At 37.5% G+C, this 26,643-nt stretch overlaps 1 protein-coding gene and 1 long non-coding RNA gene across 7 annotated transcripts in view; both read right to left on the bottom strand.

Moving 5' to 3' along the window:
- Positions 1-26,643, bottom strand: part of LOC126916743 (protein couch potato-like) — a 179,344-nt gene that overhangs the window by 14,076 nt on the left and 138,625 nt on the right. For 4 of the 6 annotated variants that reach the window (XM_050722862.1, XM_050722855.1, XM_050722836.1 and 1 more), the window contains 3 exons: positions 25,023-25,164; positions 9,275-9,408; positions 3,088-3,296 (listed from right to left, as the gene is read on the bottom strand). In XM_050722862.1, the coding sequence (XP_050578819.1) occupies positions 3,088-3,296; positions 9,275-9,408; positions 25,023-25,164 (485 nt within the window). The remainder of the gene's footprint in view (positions 1-3,087; positions 3,297-9,274; positions 9,409-25,022; positions 25,165-26,643) is intronic. The other 2 variants (XM_050722870.1, XM_050722846.1) reach the window with 1 other exon arrangement.
- Positions 21,768-23,032, bottom strand: LOC126916806 (uncharacterized). Its single transcript, XR_007710737.1, has 2 exons — positions 22,728-23,032; positions 21,768-22,661 (listed from the first exon to the last, which is right to left on the bottom strand). It is a non-coding gene; the product is annotated as an uncharacterized LOC126916806 (long non-coding RNA).

Here is a 26,643-nt window from a genome sequence, read left to right on the forward strand (position 1 = left end):
GCGGTTTATCGAGGTCAAACGCGCTACGTCGAAGGAAAAGAGCGAGAAAGATAAGAAGAGTTCTGCCTCCGCGTTTTGCATAATTAACACGCAGAATCTCGTTATATCCGCGAATCTCCGGTTCGCGCGTATGAATTCGCAAATAGCTGCGCGAGTTGATTAAACGCGTTTGCATACGCTCGGACGATGTTTACGCTTCTCCGTTTGGGAAGATTTTCGTTAATCCGATTGTTTCTCGCAGAGAAACTTGGTATTAGTTTGTTTCCCGTTAACCCAATTGAAGCCGATGATGCGCCAGATGCGTCGTTCGATGTCCATTCGAAATATTCGTCGACGCGTCCTTTTACTACGATCGTACTACGAAATTTCTATAAATTTCTTTCCGTGATCCCTAAATAGAAATTGTGGCGACTAATGAATTATCGATAATTCTAAACGACGTTGATCGTTTAGTGGAGAAATATCGAAAGAATTTGCCGGATGCAAGCAGTCGCGATCTAACACGCGGTCGAACGCGTGTACTCGGTGTCGTGGGAAGGTTCCGCATGACGGGGCAGGCAAAAATAATTTGCTACGCGACCGCGAAGCGTAATGTCCGCCGGAGATAACATACTTCAAGACTATTTGCTCTCGTATCCGTACATGGATCTGTACACAGAAAACTACAAGTCGAACATCGAAATACACTTCACGATTAGCATCAATTTTTTCCGTTCAACCTCAAAGTTTCTTTTTGTGATATTACGACGAATATTCAAGATAATAATTGAAAATTTTAGTAAATTTGAAAAAATCAATCTTCGCGCGAGTTTGAAAGCAAAGATATGAATTAAAATTGTAGGATGAGCGTGTCGTTTATGGAGCTTCTATTTTGAACAGAAAGACTTTGAAAATCAACGAAGCGTGGCGTGCTTGTTTGACTGATTTGACTCGGTCTAATAAATCTCGTCGCACGCTTTCGAGATTATGCACGATAGAGAGACCACTGGATAACGCTGGATCGAAGCTGGATATATTCCTACGGGTGTTAAATATTTTATTTATTTTTTTTTTTAACATTCGAGATACGTGATTTTTATATTGCAAATAATTTTCGAATAATAGCTAGAATAATAATTTTTCCAAGTACGAATGAATATGATATTTTTTTTATCGTTTCTATCGCCTTAATCTTTCTTTGATCCTTGAACTTGGATTTATTTTGTATTTTATAAACGTTATATCGTCGCGCATGTAGTACATGATTATATTTAATACAATATCTAAGCTCGAAATAATAAAAATGAGATTCTTATTTACATACGTTATTAAATCTACGATTAAAAATTTCTCGAATCTAAAATCAAAGCGGTCAACCACATCCAGTTTTAAAGACGAAATCAATGTTTTCTAATCGAGGTTTCTTATAAAATATAATTACACTTTCTACAAACGTTTCGTACAATTTTAATTCATCTTTTTCTACGAAATGATTATCCAAATTCGAGTTATAAAATTTTCTACATCCGCGGATGGTCTGGCGTGAGAATTATTATATTCGAAGTTGTGAAATTGAATATTTAATTCTGTCTGCCCCAACCACGCGTTCTTGAAACGTAATTTACGAGGTGTAACGCGTGTCGCGATAAAAGTCTCGCGTGTCAATTAGCGCACGTGGCGTAGAGTCAATTTTAGCGGACCGCGTCTCTGATTTCGTTTTTGAAGGAGGAATTTGTTCGAGAAGTCGTTATTTTAATCTACGCAACTTCCACCAGCCATTGTTGGACTTTTTCCGTTCTCGTTTTCGTTACCGGTACAAGTTTCTTCTACCTGATTAAATTCGGAAGAACATTCGTATAAACTCAAATTTTAGACGCGTCTGACCTTTTCTCGTGAAATCGTACGCGATCGAAGATCGCCGTTACCTTGCCAGCATGCTAAATTCGTAAAATTTGTAGATTTACCGTAGAATTGTATCAGCGTAGGAGTTTTTTTATTTTTCTAACTTGTATAGAATTTGTATAGAATTATTATTGACCACAAAGTTGGTAATAATATCTCTACGCTAAAAATATTAAAAATTACAATATCGTGTAAAAAATGTTTAATATTAAATACCACGTCAGGTAGAATAATTTGCAATCTACTCTGATAAATGTTTATGGACATAGGAAAGATATAGGAAAGATAATGTAGTTTGAAAATCAGGTATATCTGTATAGTAAGAAATTATATGTTGAGCACCGATTGTAAATATGAAATATTTCGGTGATTTGATACTTCCCCTTCTTTTTAGAGATTATTTTATTTGCTTAGAGTATCGATCATTTAGGTGTAATTGTTCTAGACAAGTCGAGAAACTCGAAACTATTAGAACTCTCGTAACAAATTTTTTCTGTAGCAAGCTAATATGGACAATTGAAATCTCATACTTTTCTAAATCTACATAACACACAATTTCATTTATAATTCAAATGAATTATTTATTTCCAATCATTCGACCAATTATTTTATCTATAATTTCACTCGATGAATTTGCTTATAATCATTTATTCTAAATCTGCACACCCTACAATTTCATTTACAACCCAAATCAATTATTTACTTATTCCCAATCTTCTAACCAATTATATATTTCATCTGCTATCTCAATCAATAAATTTCAATCTAACTATCTGCAAACCTACCTATCGATACATTTCTATCTATTTATATAAATTTCAATCTTTTGACTCTCTCGATCGATAACCCTAGAGCATCGATAGTTTGGTTTTACAATTCGGACACTATCCATCTCATGTCCAAACTTGTCGATATCCGTATAACACATAACCCGCCCACAATTTGGAGTCCTTCGAGTCTGTTTGCTATTCTTATAAACAGCGACCGCGAGTCGTCTGTCTCGCGTTTGAGTTTCACGAAACTTTCTAAAGCCTCGAGAAAATAAGGATCGTACGCTGGAAATATACGGAGACAGAGGTACGCGTGTATGCACAGTACGCGACGCTTGACGCATAATAAAAAGAGTCGAACGGACAATTTTTGTTCGGTTCGATAGCTGTAAAGATCGAAATAAAGGGGTTGCGAACGATGGTGCGTATTTCTAACCTGCTGAAGATGTCCTTGAGCTCGTGCTCGGACACGAACTGGCCGAGGTTCGCCACGAACAAGGTGGAACAGGGCGCGTTGCTCACTGCTATGTTCGGCTGGGACGAGGGTGAACCTACCGGCGATGCCAGTGCCGGCGAAGGTAGGAAATGGGGCAGCGACGCGTGTATCGACGTCAGCGTCGTAGGATGCGGCAGAGACATGGGCGCCTGCAAAAAGAAAAACACAAATTTTTCAGCGTTATTCGCGATCTTCGACTCGATTCGATTCGATGTTGGGCATTCGTGTGTAGCTCTGGCTCGGTGAACGACTCTGTTACTCGAGAATATGAACGTTTTCGTGCACGTTATATTTACTCGTATCTTTGTTATCTGTACTTTATAATTTTATCGTTTCGTCCCTTATATTTATTAGATTCTTATATTTATTTACTATTAGGTTCTTCCTCTATATATATATCTTTACGTACAGGTACCTCGATCTACATATACAGACCAATGACCAACGTTGCATCTACGCTACATTTCATCGATCCTTTTTTCAATTAATTTGCATCGTCGAACTTTTGTATATTTTTTAATATCCCGCATCTGAGAATTCGACCAATATTTTTTACATCGTTTCCATCTAGACTAAAAAATTTTATGAAATCGCAGGAAGCTAAAGTATCTATAAATTACGATGAACTAATGTTCGGTCTTTAATGGTTTAATTATTCTCCTATTTGCGATGATACTAAGTATGTTTCAGTTTTTATCTATTCGATATGATCTTAAAATGTTCTGTAAAGGTGACATTAGAATTTTGAAATGGACCTCCGTTTTTTATTACATATTCTTGTATCTTACATTCAGACGTTTTCAAAACACTAGAAGCTCGCGTTTTTCGCACTATCCGTTACCGATACATTTACTTTAAAACTTAACGTTGTCGAACGTTATCCGATGCAAAATACTTTAGATAATTCCCTGTGTCGTTTTGTCGAATTTCAAAGTTTATATTTCACTCTCTTGTATCATCAGAAATAGGAGAATGATTAAGAGTTAGATTAGACACACTCTGTATGTAACAATCTCCATTTTGGCGTTATTGCTGAGAAATAGACTCGGTTTTACGGTAGTAGGTAGGTTCCTATTTATATTTATTGAATATTAGATTCCTGCACGGTAGAATTCCATTTACCTGAACTTTCTTGGGGGATAAGCAGTTTATACAATGGCAGTTCATTAATTTTTCACGCAACCGAGCATTTTTCGTTCGAGCAACTGAAACTCGCGTTCGGATCGACGATTGCAATCGAGGACGGTTTAGTTAATCAGGTATTAATTAAAAATTCGTTCCAATAAATGCAATTCTACTGTACCTATACTTATTTATCGTTAGATTACGAATGTTTATACATTTTTGTGTGGATTTAAGGATGTAGGACAAAATACGCCAGTTTTTGATGTCCAGAAATATGTAAAAAGCACAAAGTACCCGTTACGACGTTTGCAACGGTTGAGACAAATTTCTCGCAAGAATAGAGAAGAAGAATTGCGTGCAAACTTCTTTCGTCGATAGAGTGAATTATGACATTATCGGTAATTGTGAAACGGTATCGTGAAACTAATTACATATTTAGTTGAAAGATACGAAAATTGGTTAGAGATTCGAGATTAAAGACGTTATTTGGCACGTTTGGAAATACAGAAAAATTTCCTAGGAAATTGAAAGCAACTGTTTATTCCGTACAAAGGGATAAGAGAATCTCCATACAAAATGACTTGTATTTTCAATTTTGATTTTAAAGTAGCGAAATTTACAGTGACGTTGTATCGATCGTGGTATTATACGTTTCGCATTCTTCGTTCAGATCTCAGTTATGTTCGAACCATATTTAGGTCACGTCTAAATCAATTAGAAAAGGTTAATCGCAGTTAACGATCTTAAGAACGCAAGAATAACCGTGTAACTTGATTTCAAAAAAAAATGTCAAAGTACATAGTCGATTATTCGAGTTTCGCGCTTTCATATTCCCAAAAGTAACAGAGGCGTTCACGAGCTTCGTTTTACGTTTCATGCCTTATTTAACCACGTCTACTCCGTCGACTTGTCTAAACGTCCACAAAAACGAACCGAGTCTATTTCTACTTTCTTTCTTCTTTAAATTGCTCTCTTATTTTTCTTAGAATATTTTTTTTTTTTTAAGAAAAATCTCTGACGCGTTAACACAGTGTACTTGTGTATAAACAACGGATGACATTAATATCGCCTAATACTTGGTGATTTACGTACAATTTAGATGTAATCGACAAAACAACGTAGGCCTGTACCACTGAAACTAAAGTCCATGACCGAGTTACCGAGCGTGGATTAATTAACGCAAGAACCGTGTTAAATACGAATGCAGCATAATTTGCAGCAACGTTACAAGAAGCGATTAACGATCGAATAACCGAGAAATAATCTCGGCGGTCAACCGGATTACTTTTTATTCGGAAACCCGCGAGTCCATAACCACTTTGTAATTTCAAGTCCAATTATTTTCCGAAGAGTTATCTCTTATAAAAGATACTATCCAAAACTATCTGGTTATTTTCTTATTCGAGGCAGAGACGATGGTGGATCTTTACCCATTTACGGCAGATTAAAGATCGCAGAGATACTTGCGATGAACATAATTATTGGAACGGTTGAACTCTTTGTTAGGATAGGATAGAATCATTAAAATAATTTGACCGTTTATTAGGATAATTCGACTAATGCAAATTCTTCAGGCAGTTATTCTTGAATTTTAGTGCACGACTACAATGCGTATTACGCAAAAAATGTTTGAGATATATCAATTGGAGCAAGACGTGCCGCAGAAATTCTTGCTAGAGCGTACCGTGTCGCGCAATCAATTCGCAATTTCACGTCGTAACATATCGTTGTTACCATAATGCCCGTGCAATTATGTATTGCGCTACTTGTTTCGGAAATCCTGTATTGCTGCACCGTTGCTGCGTTTTCTTTTGTCGAACGTTGCAAAATCGACTGCTCGACCTGCCTCGATTTTCTTTACGCCGAAACATATTGCGAACCAAAAAGTGAAATCCCGAGCAAAAAGTACTTTTATTCATAAATAATGATAATCGTGTCCACGGTATGAAACTTATTAAAAATGAAAGTATCTTTATTCGTAAATCGCGATGAATAGCCTCCACCTCGAATCAAATTATTATACAAATATCTTCGAGCGTGTTTTAACATCGCGGCGAACGTTATTATTGTAAAATAAATCAAAGGAAGAAGGATTTTGAATAGAAACTTATCGAAGACGAGAGTATTTGTATCGATAAACCGCGATGAATAGTTTCCGCTTCGAAAGGAATTTTTACATAAATATTTTCCAGCGTTTTTTTTCCCGACGATAACAACGAATACAAAGAAGTTCTTTCAATGGACACTCGTCGAGGAGGAAAGTATATTTTTTTTATTCCCAGATAACAACGAATAATATTTCGATTCGAAAGGAATTTTTCTTTTTAATGCAAATTTCCAGCTTTTTTTTTTCAACGATGTCACGAACAGAAACGGAATTAGGAAAATCTCGAGTCGCTATAGGAACTCTTCTGAAAGCAGAATGCAAAAAGTTCGCGAGTGAAATATTCTCTATTTAGCCGAGCTTCCGCCTCATTATCACGTCAAGCGGATTCCGTGGAACATTTTTATTTCGACCGAGGAAAATAGTGGTATTTACAAGCGGTTGAAACGGCCGCTTCAGCTCGAAACCGAGATGCTTCTTTCTCGTATCGTAGAATTAAATAAACGTCGATATTTATTCGTTTAATGTTACCGCCTATAAAACCGAACGTCAACCGTCCGTCTTCGTTAATTCAGTGAAAAGTTAAACAGTTTTCAAGCGCCGTCTCTTTAATACGATCCCCTTTCTTTCCTTTACGCTTTGAAGTTCTTTAATTACGTTGCAAATCTCACTGAAATCCGCTCTATCGTTTACGTAGTAAATAATCGAACTGATAATCGCGAAACGATAGGAAATACAATGTTTCCGTTGGATGTTTTAATGGAAAAACTTTCTTCCACGCGCAATTATTTCGCAATTAGTCGATCGAAATGATAGCAGATTTGTCAATTATCAGGTTCCGTGGTTGCGTAGGCGCGTCACTGACTTGACCCACGTTCGATATCAAACATAAAACTTCCATTTCACATTTGCAACGTCGAATGAAGAGCAAAAGAAAAAGGAGCAGTTTTATCAAGAAAATCAATATCCAGTTATTTAGGTCGTTAATAAACAATGACATTCTAGTTTTAGTTGCCAGCGACAAAATATTTAGACGTCGTAAAGGTAAACGATATTGGATCTAAAAATTGCCCTTATTTTTCAAACGATTAAATTATCAATTGTTTTTGAAATACGATTCCAAATTACTAAATGTATTACAAATTCCTTGATCGGTAATCACTTATTTACCAACCAATCGTTAACCATCGATCGGTCTTTTTGTTCGGTCTTCGATCTACAACTAAGAAGAAAGAAAGGAAAAAGGGGCATAAGAAATAACAAATCAAAATTATCTCTGCCATTTCCACTCGTGTGGTCACGTTCGATACGTTTTCGCGACTAACGCCGTATACCGTTTGCGATTTCTGTTACATCAAAACGAATGTATCCCGAAGCATCTCGTTCGAAAAACCTTTTTTCTCTTTAATCAAACCTGCTTTCACCATTCGATTTATTTCGACACGCGGAATCGGCCTATTTTCGATTCTGTTTAAAAAACAAAAGAGAAAAGCAAGTCGAAATAAAAATTGCCACGATACACGACGGTCCACCGAAAAATTGTAGCCCGCTTAAAACGTTTTCAACGAGCTTTAATTTATTTTGACCAGAGCCAGAGTCACTCCACTTTCAAATCCTTTTTTCCCTAGTTTTTTTTTTTTTTCGCTACGGACAAACATTTCTCGATCGGACGAATTTTTCGTTCTATCGGTCAAAACCATATATTTGTTGCTGTTGTTGTTGTCGTTGTTCTTGTTGTTGATGTTTTTGACTGATATTTTTCCACGTTGTCACGGTAGCCGACGAAGAAAAGCTGTTCGATACGGTTTCGCGATGGTGCGTGATAGGTACCCGCGTGAACCTGGTACAGAACTAGGCGATATTAAAAATCAATAGGTGCTGGCCGTTTCCCCAATTCGTACCCGGTTGTACCAGCATCGTTCTTACTTGCCGTCGAGAAATCAGCCAGACACGGTGCCTGCCTGAAAATTTCGCGATACACGGAAAACAAACAACGGGAAGCAGAAAGAAACGACGAAGAACGAAAGGAAGAAATAATTTCTTCTTATTTACGACGGGATTTAATGGTCGTGATAATTAACCCGCGGCCGTAATTAACTTCTGCGAGCTTTACTTGGAAAGTCTAGAGGTCTTAAAATCGATATCGTCACGCTTACGATCGAGTAACAAGCGGCACGAGCGATTCTTTCGCCGTATTCGTCTTTCATTTAGGCTGAAAAAGACGTCGTGTTTCCGTCTTTGACATTTAGACGGTCCTCTTTCGGGGTTTGTGCAATATCTACATAGAAAAATTTCGGTTTGAGTCGTTGGATGAGTTTGTGTAACTTTTTGAGTAATGTGTTCGAATACTCTGTTACGTTTTAGATGTCGTCGCGTTCTTTCAAACACCAACGTAGCTAATTATTGTCGGTTTTTAAGTCTTTTTTTTCCTGTTTTCGAACGTATCGACGAACGATACGTCTAATTTGGCTAGTGGTTAGACAAAGTGAGACGAATCGATTACGCGTTGTTTGAATTCTATACGGAGAACGATACCGTGAAAGAACTATTAGTCGTTAAAATCTAGTTAATCGCATTTAGTCGACTCTGTGCGCGTTACATATTTCCTGTAGCACGAAATACGAATCAAAACTCCAGAATTTAATCTACGATAGGTAAAATACGTTGTTCTGGACGACGCGCAAAGAAGACGGACCGTATTCGAACACGTTACCCCGTCGTTCGAACCAGGTCGAGCCGTGGTACGCTGGTTCTCGGCGTTCACTCTGCGTGCGTGTCTACCTGCTAGATGTATCGTATAATAATCGAGTATAACGATCATGTATCACTAACGTGCATCGGGGCGCTCGTCGGCGGCTCCAGAGCTTTGTCTGCAGATAGTCAAAGATAGGAACGTACGGGGACCTGAGGATGTAACGCCGGATGCACCAGCGTCGCGTGTTGCAGCGTGCCGGGTAATTCGCCAGCGGTCGAGTATGCCAGTGGATGGTGCCACAATTCAGGACCACCAGGGAAGAATGGGCTCCCTAGGTCTGTAATAGAATACACAGTTAGAAATCATCTCTTAAACGACTAAACGTTCCGAATGGAACGATCGACGACAACATGGTTTCAAATAATTCAAATACGTATATAGAACGGATATTTTATCTTTGTTATTTTCTTAATGTTCGCCAGAGTTTCGTCTTTTCTCTTTCTTTCGATGAAGCGGCGTAGAAACTTGCACGTAGATATACGTAACTGAGAGATTCAGAGATGACGAGACTTTTGCTTTGGAAAAATATCGCGAGCGACGATCAACAGGAGAATAGAAATTTCATTTATAAAGAGTTTGTAATAAAACAATCTGGTCGTCTAAATCTTGAATCCTGTTTTCTTTTTGTAAAAATATGCAAGTTCAAATGTACGCTGTTTAATATCAAAATATTTTATAGAGAAGTATGAATTTTAAGTAGAAATGGAGAGGAAAACGAGGTAGTACTACTTTTCCATTGATAACGAGACGTATTATTAATAACAGTAATTGGCTTGAATGAGCGACGTTATAATCGCGAATATAATTTACGTGTAATTTCATTTCAATTGTAAAAAAGTTGGAAACGTTATGTAAAGTTATACGATTATAATATCTCGCGATTTCGATGATAATATATTTCCTCTGAATCTTTAAAATGCAGTTAAACGTTACTTGACTGTGTTTTTCTCTCGATAGTTCACGGTTGAACGACTAATTTATTCGGTGTGTAGTTTATTCTTGATTAAAAGGATTGCCAGTCTTTATCGATCTGTTTGTATCGTTTTGACGGAGGCTCATGTTGTTTAAGAGTAGTTCAAAGTATCGTCCATCCGTACAATCCATCTATATAATCTTATACAGATCAAACATGTTAGAACGCGTTGGAACAAACGTGAATTTCTTCGTACGTTTCTAATCGATATTGTTCTCCTTTATGAGGAATATTTTTCACAGTACCGTTTAAGTTATAATTAAACTAATTCTAGTTTGCGATAATTTCATCATCTCGAATTTAGAATTGAATTGTACGAAGAGTTACATCGATGAATAATTAAAAATTGCACTGATTAATAATTTTATCAAATACTTCTGCTTGAAATTTCAAACCGATAAATTTCACGTTAATTCTCGGGAAAGATGATCAAATTTAGAAAACTAGGCAATTAGCTTTTTGCTCGATCGATAAGCACGTTATTCCACGACCATGTTAACCAATGCTCTCTAGTCGAATGAAAACCTTTGAATTGCAAATCAATCGAAGTACCACTATGCTATACGCAATTCGAATCATTATCGCGAAACAATTGTAGCCGATCGAAACATTCCTATTCGCATACGTATCTAATGGACAACGTGACACAATACGATCGTGTACGTAGTGGAGTGTAATCGTTCGTCATCCAGGTTTACGTTTTAATTAAAAAAGAAAAGAGAAGAAAAGAAGAGAAATAAGAAATCACGTTGATAATTTTACTCGATGAAACTTTTATATTTATAAATGCCATTACTGTCATTATGCTATGTTTTATTTAATATTTCTTTCCACGTACTTTCTTCTTGTCTACATATTTGTACGACGCGTAATTAGATCGGTCGTAAGTTTCTACGCCGCTATAAATATCAAGATTATTAGTAGACAGGATAGTAATAAAACGACGCAATCATCGAACGTAATCACTGGTAGGCAAGAAACACGAATTTCTTGGAATCACGAGTCGGAAAAGATTTAGAAACGGCGGTGATTAACCGTACCGAATACCGGTCGTCGAGTTTTGCTACATTTTGTTTTGGGAATGGCATCGATTCACCTAACTCGTTCGTTCGTAGTTTTATTCGTAAAATGTTTGTTATACCAGAAAAATGTTACGCGAGAAAGTAATAATAATAAAACGAATGCTATTTGAATTTTTTATCGAGTCAGGAATTTTGTTTCAGTGGAATGTATAACGTTTCGTATTGCTGTCATACCGATTCGAAAAAAGTATTGCACGCTAAGTAAACAATTATTATAGAATTTGACAATTGAGATTTAACAAGTAAATAATTAAGAGAGACAAATTCGTACATTTGTCTGACTAAATCCTGACTCGAGACACGAAATATTCATAAAATATACTCAAATTACCAGCTGACGAAGAACTGATCATCGTACCACGCGTGTCTCTCAATTCCAATTTTATTCGAATTTTTCATGTAACAAACACTTTACGTGATTGTATGTTATGTTATCATGATATAACGAACGGCGTAATTAACGATAATAATAATAATAATAGCAATTTAAAGCGATCGCGCGATCATCTCGAGTGGATGCGATGCGAAAATCGCGGGAGATAAATTTTATATCCTAACGAATAATAATTACGCGTCTTTGACGACTCGCCGACGCTATACGATCTTTTGTGCTTTATTAAAAATTTATTTTTCTTCTTACAATATCGAAAGTAGTATAGTATAGTAGTAGAGTCCAAACTTTTTTCATAGATCACTTTTATAAACGATTAAAGGATGTAAGGAGAGAGAGAGAGGTACAAGTATACGCGTTATATCGTTGCCACGATTTAAAGATTTTCATATTCGTATCACATTCTCCTTCGAACTTTTTAATTCATAGTCTCGAAAACTACAAATTTTCACTCTTCTTAATCTCTTTCGCCGACAATTTTTATAAACGATCGATAGATTCAGTGAAAAAGCGGTACAAGTACACGCATATGCGAATTTCTCTGTTGTTTCCGTAACTTAAAAGTTTGAATATTTACAGCGGCTAGAAAACGTATTTCTACGTTATCTTGTTCTCCAACGAATCGTTCTTTTTATCAGGTTCGACGTTTCAATTTTGTAGTATTAAAATTTTGTAGTCGCGTGAAAGTGCTATCGAACGATACGAAACTTGATGTACTTGAAATTAATTAACTAGTACGTACAAACGCTGCAGTAAATACCATCGTATACCACATTTTCCTTCGAAACTCTTAATTGTTCCTTTTATTCATTTATCGTAATCCCTTCTTTTAGTTTAGGTTGCCTTCTGGAATGCATCGTATTTACTTATCTCGCGTACCAACTAAAATCGAGGTTAATTCATCATTCATGAAAACCCATAAATCTGCCATTCTCTTATTCAAGATCTTTATTTCCAAACCCACTAAGTAAGAAAAAAGCATAAAGACCTCTCACGTAACGTAAGGAGGATTTCTAGGGTTCGTCGTTTGCCACGGAACTGTTCGGCTGCCCTTTGAGTCTCGGCTCTTCTTTACCCTCGGCGAACCGCAAGTGCTCGACACTTGCACACGTAAGTATTGTATTCGCGGCTACACCGAGGAGGCAGTGTCTAGCCGCCCCGTGGCAAAATCAATGAAAATCGGCGTGCAGCGGCTTCCACGGAACCGTTTGTTTCTCATGACCGACGATACGTCACGAACAGGCAATTATTCCAGAAAGATCGCGCAGAGTGGCCGCGGTTGCGCAACAACCGCCGCTCTTTTCATACAACGTTGCAGAAAACGTCGTATCGCGAGCTAAGATCTAGAGCAACCTGGCAGCATCGAACTTTATAATTAATCGTTCTCTTGCCGGCCACGAATCACGAGCTTCGTGAAAAACTTCAGAGACGTTTTCTCGTTTCTCGAGCTGCGCGTTTCAGCTTTTTTGTTCGACGAGTGGCTAAAGAATTTCACGAAACGTGATTTTTATCGGGATGATTTATGGAGATGGTAGGTGGTTGCTGATAACGGACTGATACTCGCGGTTGCTCGCGGTTTAACGATAAATGCTCACCGACGATGACTGATTCGTGATTTTCTAGAAAGTTCGGTACGAATGCTTGGAAAGTAGAGTTGCGAAACGATGATAGAGTAGGAGGAATTCTCGCAAGTGCGATTATTCGTTACGTGGGAATACTTGGATCCGTGGAATACGATTTTAGGTGGATTAATTTTGGATGTAAAGCGATGCGAGATTACCGTCGTGGCCCAAGTATTTCATCGCTAGATCACATAGAAAAATTCCTTGGAACAATTTCCTTTCATTTTTTTTCTTATCAGATCGGATAAGAGATAATCTTTTTATACGCGAGCAGACAATAGTAATCGTCCCTTCGAAGTTCGACTAATTTTCTTTTAAATTCTCTCCTTATTAAGATCCATTAAATCTCGCGGCTGAACGTTAATGATTTTGATAATCTGCTAATTACGTATCGTTAGAGAGTCTGGCCTGTTAACGAGCTACTTTTATGCATTTTTAATAGTAGCCGCGTTTCTGTTCCAAGAAAGATGGCGTATCTAGGATGGCCAGCGCCTCGCAAAAAAGCATCGGCTTTGTATAACGCTGCATCGCGATCGGACGATGGAGATGCGCGTGGTTCAACCTGGCTGCATTGTGCTTTGTAATTAGTGATTTTCCTGCCACCTGGGGGAATAACTAATTTTTCGTGGAATTTCTTTTATAATCTACTCTTTCCACGAATGCAACGGTTCTTCAGCAAGAATTCGCAAAAATTCCAAAGTTTCGAGTTAGTTACTTTTACTGGAAATTTTCCGTGTGTCGTAGTTTGTAAGTAAGTCGGTTCCTAAATTTCTCGATACTCGGTAATTATCTTTTAAGCGCGTGTTTACTTTTAGAACTTACTTGTAAAGAAAATTAGATAAAATACTACATTTTTTCTTTTTTACAAGTTCGCATATAATTTTACGACAAAACTTATTCTATGCCAATGATTCTGTTATCGGATTCGACAAATTACGTTATTTCTTCAAGATTTAAACATATATCTCTTGCTCTTCGAAGCACCGCAGACGTATCTAATACATCATAGAAGGGTTTTCGAATTTTTACTTGGAACAATAATTACGCATTCGGTTAAGCTGAATTTGTGTACGCCAATTTCGATAATAATTCTAATCTGCGACGATAATAGTTGCTGTGCTTTTAATTTTGCTAGTGAAATTAGGAATTTTAATCCCTTCAACTTCCTCGATGTCTACTCTTGTTTATACCATCGATACTTTTCGTCGTTCGTACAAGAAAAGGTAATGAAACTCTACCCTTTTCAATTTTTCTCATAAATTTTCCACTTACAAGGAGATCCTTGGCAACTAATAACGCGTAACGAACGCAAGAAAGGGAAGAAGAGGAAAAATGATTTTTCGATGAGCAGAAAGGAGAGAGAACGAGAGGTGGGAAAACGGTAAATAATTGAGAGGCACGTCACACCTGCACTGGCACCGGTTTTTACCACACGCCAACGGGGCTTTTCGTACGTGGCAGGACCTTGCGCTTTATTGATTTTAGGCTGACCCACGGATTCCCACGGCGAACCCGTAAGTTCCGACGAGCGTGAGTGCTTACTCCACGCTGTTTTCCTCCGTACGCTTTTCACCGGTTTTTCGAGTAATTCAACCGCGAAAGGCCGTCGAACTTTTTATCGTTGCAAAGCACCGAGGGATGCTTAAAGGTCAGACGAAAAACCTCGAAAGAATTTACCGAAAAAACGAATCAAATTCGTGGAATTAACGCGTCTTACGCTTCGTTATGCGCTCGAGGCGTATTGTAATTACGCGATTTAAAACTAGCGATAGCTACTTACAGTTTTAATCGGATATGGAGCGTAATCGAGATCGAAGGATTAACGACACCTGCGAGGATCTAAACAAACCTGAGAAATCACGAAACTATCAAAGTATACGAAGATTATTCCCTTGCTGGAAACGTTGGACCATGAAAAATCGGCGTTCGATATCATAATAACACATATCGCCTTTTAACAATTTTATATTTCGATGAATCTTAGCTTTCGTACTATTGCTATTATATTTGTTGTCATTCCATTCTATGGGTGCTATGAACGGTTTCACGTTTCATTCGCAAAATTAAAATCTCGAGGAGAAGATATCCATATATCCAAACGTAATATAAACTCGGAGAACTGAAACGATTATATCGCGATTACGAAGAAAATTGTCTGAATAAATGTTTTAAAAACTTGGGAAATGTTATCGATGATAGAAAAATAAACGTCGAGTACGTTAAAAAGATCAAATTTCCGCATTTCATACGTAAAATTGAAAACTCGCAGAAACGACTATCACAGATTCCGGTTATTATGAAAATCATGGCATGAACGTTAAAAAACAACCAAATGATGTAACGTAAAAACAAGGAACCGCATATTACTACTTTTTAATTACGAACAAGATCGATAGAATCGATTTTAAAGATTATTATCGTACAATATTATTTTATATAATAATCGTATCAATTTTATATAATATTATATAATAACGAATATCAATAGATAACAAGGAATATTATATAATTTTAAAGGCTAGTAAAATAAACGCTAAACTTAAGGTTAAAATTCCTAGTCTTATTCGCAAAATTAAAAGCTTCCAGGGACAATTATTTCGGATTAAGATTATCGTGGAAATTAAAGAATGACAAAACAGCCAAGCGATATAATTTAATGTCAAAGAAGCTAGATCACTACATCGTGATTACGAAGAAAATCGATGGAGCGCAGGAGTGGCTTGTTATTTTTCCACAGAGACTCGATAGACATACGCGCTAGCCAACCACGTTAAATAAAATGTTTAGTTAACGCGTTCGTTAACGCGGACGGTATTGAAGGTATCTAGAGTGGAAGAAGCAGCGGAGAACAGGCGAATAAAGGTTACGAGACACCTTTGTTTCATCAAAAACCGGAGAATCTAATATCATCGTAGCTGTGCGGCGACACAAAGACGAAACGTATGAAACGCGAACGGTCGTGTTTGAAAAACATTTGTACAACGGAATGCAAAACCGGTCTAACTCTTCGCTATGTGTTTGCGTTGAAATAAAGGCAAAGGAACCGAGTTAAATCCACGCAACTATCCTCCTCGTTCTCTTCCCTTTTCTTCTTTTTTTCTCCAAATCCCTTTTTTATCCTACTTCCTCCTCTTTTCTCTTTTACGTTTAATCAGTCGAATCGTTCGACACACGATATCACTTTTTTCCAGACGTAGTTAAACGATGGCGATATAATGGAAAATGCGAGTAAAGCGGAACGATAGAACGAATTGGTAAAATGGGATTTATTACGCTCGAGTCGAAACGGTTTAGATGCCAAGAACGTTATTACGAACGTTTCAAAGAGATTCATCGTTTAACAAAATTTATTGTTTACCGTTTGTCGGATCCTTCTTATCCGTGGCGAATATAAATTTTAACGTTTTGTAAAAGAGATTACTAAAAGAGGCTAGTGGAAAAGAATTCCTTACGAGAGGAACATGTCCGATCGGGTCTAATTCGATGAGCATCCTTGGCGCACGCGTCGTTAGAACTCCTATAAGAATTAACTCGAGAGATTTTCGTATTTATTATCTTTTATCCTAGGAAGAATCGCGATTATCGGTCACGATCGCTTCGATCGCGTTTTCGTTGTCTATCGTGCGCAAACGATAACGCGTTGCATTACTTATGCAGCGAGGAACGCGCGTCTACGTTCTCGCAAGAAAAATGCACGGTCGGGTAAGTTTTCGCACGCCACAAGGTGAACTGTTCTACGTCGAAGGTTGTCGTTGGTTCGCTCGATATCCACGTATGCACGAGAATCTTGCGCAGCTGGATTTTAAACGACATAACCGACATAAACAACGACGCGACCTCGATATAGTCCGTTCGACGTATCCTTAGTTTACTAGAAGCGTGGTATTTGAAAAATCCTAGGTAGGAAAGTTGAGAAATTTAGGAAGAATCGTCGTAACTTCTGCGAGATCCATTACCGTTTGATTTTACGGTGTTAATTGTTAGAGCGTGAAAATGCGAGGTTTTCCCCTCTGTGTGTTAACTATTAATAGGTTTGCTCGTTAGTATTCTAGTTTCAGTGGAAAATTATTGTCCGACTTAACTTTGCTTCCTTTTAATCTTCTTAAGCTCCCCCTTCGGGTTCGTAAAATTTCGAATTAAAGTCCAACTGGGTTTTCGTGGGAAAAATACGAGTATGTGTATGTATATATGTATAAATTTGGATCAAAATACGTAAGCAAATACACGGGATACTATTCGAAACTTTTGGCAGGAACTTGTATCGTTGAGTTCCTGTCGTTTTACTTAATCACTCCAGAGTGTTTTAGAGAGAAAAGGAATCTTTGCGCCGCTTTGTTTATCATATGGTCCGAACAAGTTCAAGATTTAGGTCATAATTTCGCACAATTTTTCCATTTCTAACGCAAATCTCCTTTTTGTAACAAAGAACCGCATTCGCGTATCCTCGTGAATATCGAATAAAACGGTATTATTTTCTTCGACTGCCAGTTGTTCATCTCATGCACCTTTAATTCGAACGTTGTGCCTGCTATCTAGCACGATAAGATTGAGATTTCGAAGAAATTGAAACGAAAGGACATCGAGTAGCAGGATAAACGTATTCATAAAAATATCAAAAGTATGCAAATGAAAGAGTTGCGTGGGATACTTTCTACAAAGGCGGTATTCCTCCGTGGTAAAATGGATCGAAACTGCAGTACCATTTTTTGACGACGTATTATGCGTGCCATTTATAAAATGAATCGCACCGTTGATTTTTAAACGAAATACACCGGAAATCAGTGACAAGTGGGATATTTGATGCGTCTCTCGTTTGACAATTTTTTTATAAAATTTTGTTACCAAGTACCCGAGAGAAATTAATTTGTACGCGTAATATCAATTTTGTTAAAAACCATTTGAGGAAGATTAAATGGCGCGCGCAATGTAAATCTTTTTAAAAATTACGTAAGAGAAATTAAACGCTACGTCTATTGAAAATTTACATTAAACAAATAATTTATAATAATATGTATACATATTACGTAGTCAAAGTCATTAAAAGTTACGTAAAAAAAAGCGCTTTAAACTTTCTTTATATTTACATCTACCTCTTTCTTTATTACGACGACTGTTAAAAGCGTTAATGAAAAGAGTACATTTTTTTCCGGAAGCGTTTAGACGTTCCTCGATCGAGATACCCCCACAGACGTGCCGAATCGAAACGGATTACCAATTATTTTCAATAACGGTTTACGAGGTCGTGACGAGCTTCGGCTCCCGTGGGACTGCCCGTTTAATTGATCCCACGTTTCCACGTAGCACGATGTATATATCGACGATCGAGGAACGTTTTTCCTCGCGCGATTCTTAAGCCAGTTTCCGCCATTCCGACGCAGGAGTTTCTCGCATGAGTCACGGTTTATTAACACGGCTGGCCGAGCACGTTCCGAGTATAATTGTTCTACTCGTTCGCGGTTACGAGCGGTGCAATCACCGCGAAAAATCGCTTCTCAGCTTTTGGAAAAATTCGCGGACGCAGCTAAGCGAACGTCGAAGAACGTGCATGCGTATGGTCGCGATTACTCGTTTTCATCTCTTGAAACAGCTCGTAAAAACAGGATCAAGCATATTGTAATATAATATCGTGTGTAAAGTAACCTGGATCTAACCGCAGAGCTTCGAATTTTAAAATTGCCGAAAGAAAAGATACTTTTAAGTAGATTCGGATGCGGACGAACGACGAAGCTTTGCGTTCTTTATAGACGCACCGCTCTAATTAGTTGAAACGTCTTACGCAGCATTTTTCGATTTTTCGATATAACGCGTTGAAACGTACGAAGTCGCTGTTCGACGTACGACGAATGCCCACGGTCGCAAGAAAAAGACCGATCGTGTTCGAGCAAATTAACGAAAGAAAAACGCTTGGATCGTCGATCGTAGTCGGTATCTGCAACAGTTCCACGTGATTTTTACCATTTAAGAAACTTGTAATCGTATCTGTTACCTTTGAACGAAGTATCGTACAGCTTGTTACGAAATAACGAGGAGATATTTTTGAATCGTAGGAAGAAGATACGACAAAGTTTCAGCTTATTTCAGTTTCAAAATGGTAATTTTAATTAAAAAGAGCAGTATAGTATTTAGATATACGATATATAATCTCCGTACCTGCATCCATGCTCTATATGAGAAATATGGATTGGAAAATAGAAAACGCTTTACCTCTGTTGTTTCTTTTTCTCGTTTCATGGGGATTAACTTCTATTTCTGTTTCAGTCGCATCAACGAATGGGTCGACGCTTCGTAGATTTAAGCTTTTAGCTTCTTTACGCAGATCGAATTTCTCTTTTCGCTCGAGATGGAAATAAGAAACCTGTCAGTGTGCTCCAAGTATCGATCGAAATTGAACTAAAATCAGCGAAAGCACGGGTATGCACGAAGGAGACCACGCCTAATTAGACGCAAACTATTGTTAAATTATTCAGCTAATCTTGTCTCCGTAAAATCAATGGCGATTTTAAACGATCATCGTTGATCGGCGATACGACAAGTTATAATACGAGGCAAATAGCAACTCTAAAATCAGACCGTTTACATATCTAATACGATCTCAAACTATCGCGCAAAGTAACCGATGCGAAAGCAAATTCTTAAGATCGCCGTTTCCCTCAACGATATTCAAATTCTATATTTAAAGGCACGAACGTAGTAATAACCAAATAACCAGGACGTCGAATCGAAAACAAACCTAGCTTCAACTATCTACGAAATAGAAGCTTCCTCGACGCGATCACCGGTAATCGAATTTTTTCACTGGTTTTGAGAGCGCAACGATCGATGTACGCTGCTTTACACCCACGTCTACGTCAGGTTATATTCTCATCTCATATCGTCCGAGGCAACTTTTTCTTTTCTCGCTTATTTCCATCTCTTTGCGTTCGATCGCCGCGCAAAACACACAGACACTCACCACGCAGAGAAAGGGGACGTTCTCGGTGCGATTTTTATATCGGCCACTTACCAACACCCGTCGATATTTTCGAAACGCGCACGCTACAGGAATTGACGTTTCAATTACACCGTCGATATTCCTTTAACCGGATCCTTCCTCTGTCTCTTCGTTTTCATCGAGAGATCGTTTTCCAAGGGGAGAATTCGCCGACGTTCTCGACGAGAGTACACGGCCGGCTCTGCGTGGGAAATTCGACGCACGCCTATCGGCATAACGCTCGAAATCGAAGTAGCTGCGACTTTTCACGCGGAAATCGCGCTATTTTTACCGGGGCGCTCTCAATAATTCAACACACAGTCCGCCAAGGTCTCGATGCTCGCCCGATTCTTTCCCTCCCGATAGTTTTCGCGCCTCCGCGTCTCCTATACGCGGATCGACCGGACATGTTTTATTCACAAGTAGCCTCTCCTGCAACTTCTTAAGCGTTCGATTTAACCAACTTTTTTTTCCTATCTCGTGATTCGATTAGGTAACTTTGTTTCGCGCTACTTCTGCATCTATGGACGCTCTTGTAAAAAATGCAGCTGTTATATTATTCGCTAGCGAAGTTTTACGAGTTACGAGTTACGGATCACGGACGTTAATAAACAGATCGCGGACTTTTGCGCGTTCATAGGAAATTCGAAAGTGCTGCATAGGATGCGCGTAATGTGAAAAAATGTATAAGATATTTAAAGTATAGTTAGTGACTTTTGTGATACTTGGTGAACGAAATGTTTTTCGTTACGTTCTCGAAAGTACGAGCTTGCGTGAAAATCCACAGTCCGTTAATAAATATTTTTATACAGCGGTGTAACAAATTTGACGAGAAGCCTGTAACTTACCGTTACTACGACTTGTAATTCGTCAATTTACCAATATCGCTAATTGTGAAATTATCGTGCAACTGTTACAAGTCACAAGTTAAAACATTGCTGATGCTAATAAATATTTTCATGTAGCGGTAACGAGTTTGGTAATAAAACAAATACAATTTTTCAAGCGAATGATTATTCTATTCGATGAAAGATTATAGAGGTCTATGAATTTAGAGGTTGATGAATTATTACGCAACGGAGGCTTGGTAGGAAAAAGACGCATATTGAGTGAACATTTTAACGTCCTGTTATCTAAGTGTACGATTTAACCAAGATCTTCGTAAATATTTTTTCTTACGACATTTCTCAAAATAATATTATCGATATATTTAAAATGTAAGGTATTGGCATCAATTAAATTTTCCAGAAAATTGATTATTTAATGTAATGTAAAATTATTTTTGTGTCAATTTCGTGATTTTTCGTGGCATTCCACGATTCCTGCAGTTGGGATAATAAACGAATATCAAAATCTTATCGAAGTAGATTCCATTTAAATTGCAAATAAAGAACGAAGCTGATCTGGAAAATATTAAAAAATAGCATCCGGGTTAAGGGATATTTAACGCTTTAAAATTTACCGTTTTACCACTGTAGATTCTAATATTATAGTAGAGCGACGGAGTGACAAGTTCCTTTTCCTTCTAATCTTATTTTCGAATTATTTATAAGTAATCGTTTGCATCATTAAGTTGCGAGAATAAATCTATTTTTTGGTTTGATGATCAAATATTCCACTCAATAAGTTACTGGTATTTAGAAATTGGTAATTGGAAACAGAATTTAAAAGGAATACTTCTTATCGTGATCTTTAATAAACACTAGTATTCCGTAATTGGTAATACTTTACACGATATTTATACTATTACACAACTACAACAATTTTACATAGTAATTTCTAGACGAATTACGAAATATTATTATCCTTTTTACAACTAATAACTTTCGAATCGTCGAAAGTGCCCCATAACGAGTTCTTAGATTTTGTCATTCGTAAGGGAATTACGAAATATAGATCAGTGCACTTTCCTTTGAAATTAAACAAACGAATAATGAGTCAACGAATGTTGAGTCAACCAGCATAGATTACAGGAAAAAATGGGAGAATATTCGTTAGTTGATTACCAAGTGTTAATTATGAAGCGAAAGCCCATGTTTGCGTTCACGAGAAACGTATGGTATCGATCACGAATTTGAGACCAGCCCCTACCGTGCCGAGAAGGGGCTTCTTTAGGATAGTTGGATAGTTTGACAGCGGGTTGGCTTCTCACAGTATCACCGAAAGTATCACCGTTTATTTCAAGAGGAATATAACGAACCATAATCAGGCGTGTCGTAAATTTCACGCATATAATACTGTACATTTAATACTATCATTTATAACACGATTACTAAACTTGAACATGTACTACTTATACATCGGATAATTAATAATTACGCTTGATCGTATCGATTAAATTTTACCACATGAAATAGGTATCTACGCATCTTCTTATATATTCTCGAGTATTGTACGTTCGATCGAATCATTCGATACTTTTCATATTTTTCCTACTTCTGTATTTTCTTGCCTTTGTTAAAAGGAACGTTTTATCGAAAGATTCATTTCGGCTGAAATATTTAAACGTTTAAATTAAACAAATGAAATAAATAATATTTGCGAGAGGGGAAACCTACGATTCGCAGAAATGTTCGGCAGTGTGCGTTACAGTGGGTAAACGTCCGGTAAATGGAAGCAAGCGACATTTTACGACTTCGCCGCGCATCGTAAAATCCGTAGACAATTTTTCCACTTCGAGCCATCGTCTCGATATCGTTGGAAAATTGACGTTTTTATATATTTACGTGGTCGTAGCCTATCGGTAATCGATATCGTCGAACTGGTTGATATCGAACGTCGACCAATAAAATTCACTGTCCTGACCGCGTGGCTTATCCTTATTTCAAGAAGTCTCTTCACCATATCGACACGAATGCATATTTATTACCGATGTAAAACAACCATCCAAAGGGAATCCACTCGAGCTTCACACCGTTCCTTTTATCTCCTTAGATCGATTCGCATCGCATTCCACTAGACGCATCCACTGGATGGATTTACTTCTATGTCCTACGCGGTTCTGTAAATTTCTTTCTCTGGCGCTTTTTTTCTCCTATTTAAATAGCAAAATATTTTACAAATTTAAACTTTTACAAGTTTTACGTTTTATAAACTTCTTTCTCGAGCTCCTTTTTTCTCATTTAACCCCTTGCACTCTGTAAATTGTTCCATACGATTGGCTTAATTTACCATTTTATAACATAGAATTTTACTTTGAGGAGAAGAGGTAACGAATGTCCATGAATTTATTTGCTCGATGATTTATCGACGAGAATAGAAACAAATAATTTTGAGATAACATTAGAGGAGTACAAAGGGTTAAAGACTCGTTTCACGGCTTAAAGTAACGATTAAAACACTGGTGAGGATACGGACGAACGCAACAATTTTTCGAGTTTTCTCTTTCTCTTTTTGGCTCTTTTTCGTTCTGACAAAGAGTGTATTGTTCTATTCATTCGAATTTTAGTTACGTTCGACTGCATCGCCAATGTTGATCGTATGGATGATCGATAGAGTTAATATCGACGTCTATTGTTTCGCAAGGTAACCCAAAAAGAACGCGAGGAAAACGCATGCCCACACGTATCAAACTGATCGGACAGCGGTGGAAGTACGATAATTAATTTTCCGGCGATGTTGCCACGGTGGTATTGTATATTCTATTTCGGTAATATATGAAATGGGATTGATATTAATGTTCTGTTCAGACACCTGTCAAAATAATCGCTTCGATCGTGACACTAACTCGAATTTTAAATAAATTATGCCGTTATTTAATTGTTGGTTTATTAATTAAGGAAATTTGCCGATTAATCTTAAATTTCCCTCTCTATATATTTTATGAATGTTACAATTTAAATTCTTCGCAGTAAACTATATGTAAATTTTATTGCCCGAAAAATGCCCATTAAAAACAGATTTGCAATTTGGGTAAGTAGATAAATATATTTATACACACGTAACTATAAAATGATATTGCTAGATTCATTCGCTATTTAACACTGGAAAAAGTATTTTAATCGACGCTATGAAAGTCGAACGTTTTTGAGTCGTAGAAAAGTCATCGATTATTAATAATTAGAACTTTATAATTTTTCACAAAATACGTATACCAGTTTTATAAAGAAACAAATATATTCATCATTTAGTTGGCTATTAATTTATCGAGCCATCAATAGTTGTCTATATAAAATATCAAATATGGAAGGTTCCACACAAAGCAATATTATTGAAATCAATAACCACGTATGATCGTATTTTCCTTTGAATAAAAATCGCCGTTAACGTCGTCGAAAGCAGTCGAATGGTTTTATTAACCGCAAAAGTAAAACTGCAGGATCCGATGGATCTGGTATATCTACAGTTAAATAAGAAATACACAATCTGTTAGACGAGAATCACACTTCTTATATACCATCTATTTATTAACTCGTTAAATAAAAGTCATAAATCTGCAAATTGACGTAACCAAAAGAAACACGACCAAAGAAACGCTTTTAAACATCACTATCGTCCCTTAATGCTCTCTCTGCAACATTTACCGCGAATATAATACAAAGGTATGGCTAATTTATCGTACTATATCCACGCTGTCCGATGCCTCGATTACCGAATGTCATAAGGGGTTCAAACTCGAGGACGTGTGGGGTTGGTGGACAGGAACGTCGGACGAAGAAAAAGAAATAAAAAAAAAAAAAAAGAAGAAAGAAATAGGAGGAAGATACGCTCCAAGATGACGGGCGGTGGTGGAAGAAGTAGAGAGAAAGAGATAGAGAAACAACAGGGAGGAAGATACGTTGTAGTTCGGTGCAGTGGGTGAGAATAGTAGTGAGACGTATCCAGCGAGTGAACGAGTGGCGGTGCATACTTACGTCCAGTTAGAGGGTGCATCAGAGCAGGGTGCGAGGTGGCTGCTGCAGCGGCTGGTTGCTTGGGTTTGCTAACCTTTGTGTTACTTTTTGCAAATTCCAAACGTATGGTTTGTGGCATATCAGGATCGAATCTAACCCCCTGCTGCAAATAGATTCCCTAAATTAGTAAACCGGGAGCACACGTGGATGCTTGGAATTGGTGAGAGGAGAACAAAGAGAGAAAAGACAGAGAGTGTGAGTGGCGGCAAAATTACGCTCGAAGGAATTCTATCGATCTACGCTTTCGTCGCCAGCCAAGCTTCAAAGTAGATTTTCGTTGTATTTTGCCTGCAATTAGAAGGGTTTGAAGAGAAATAGCTTCGAGACGCGAAGAATTTTTGGTACTCGTGACCTCGCGCTTTTAGCTTTCGTTACTAAATAGCGGTAAAGCGTTTGTGATTTTGTCGAGGAGAGGTATTTTCGATTCTTGGTGAATTTGGAATTTTCAAACTTTTGTGACGGACAGTTTTAGAAGGCGATTTTAGCTACGTTTTAAACGCTTGTCGATAATCGTCGAATAGAGGGTTTCTTTAGTAATAAAACCGAACTCTCAATTGGTATTGGGATTGATAGATGACCGCGACAATTTGAATTGATTACTAGAACGGGTTATATCATAGGTTATATCGGAATAGGTTACCCAATTTAATTTCGCTTTTCTATTTTACTTTGTTCGTTTAATTTGAATTTGTTTGCTATTCTCCGTCTTATAGGTACAAATTATCGTATAAAGCATAAAATACAAGGTAATATTAAATTGGGTAACTAACACCGGATAATTCAAATTCGGCACTTAATCGTTTTATGCTGTTTGTTTTGCACGATTTATCATACAAGATGTAAGATACGAAATAAAAATAAGATACTTGAAACTTAAGCAATCTTATATGTAATTGCCTGTGTAACCCGATCAGCCATATTTAAATTATCGATCGAGAATTAAACAAAAAGTAAATGAAACTCTATTTACTATCTTAATTACTATTGTTCTAGTACTGTAGCATCGGTTTGACGACTGGCAACGAAAGTGTCGTATAAAACGATGCGTAGGGTAAGGGTGACGGTAGGGGACGAATAAGGGTGACGGAGTTACAGGAAAATTAGCACAAGATGGTGTGTGTATGTGTGTTTTCTGCGTGTATACATGTAAGTGTCTGTATATTCGTGTCTCTGTTGGTACAGTGGCTATCGATAGAAGTGGGTCGTTCGTTAGTCTGTTTCAGGCTGTTCTCAGCGTACGTGTCCATCCGACAAGAGGATGTTTCGAGTCTCTCTCGTACGTAACCGGTTACACAGGGTTATAAAGACATTGCAAATTGCGTGAGGTCAATTGCAGTGGTGTGATAAAAAAGAAGGATCGTACGTATACGTGTGTGAGTAATTTATACATGTACTCTTAATCTTTCCACAGCGAACAAGTAGCACGAGGAAGAAAGGCTCAAGGAACTATCGATTACAATATTATCTTCGCGTTTTACATATCGCTATATACGATGCGATTAATTATAATTCATTACCCATTAAAGGATCAAGCTATATAAATATCGTTCGTATCTGTCGTGAGAAATACAAGAAATCTCGC

This window comes from Bombus affinis, chromosome 1 (assembly GCF_024516045.1).
Source record: "Bombus affinis isolate iyBomAffi1 chromosome 1, iyBomAffi1.2, whole genome shotgun sequence".
NCBI classification, from domain to species: domain Eukaryota; kingdom Metazoa; phylum Arthropoda; class Insecta; order Hymenoptera; family Apidae; genus Bombus; species Bombus affinis.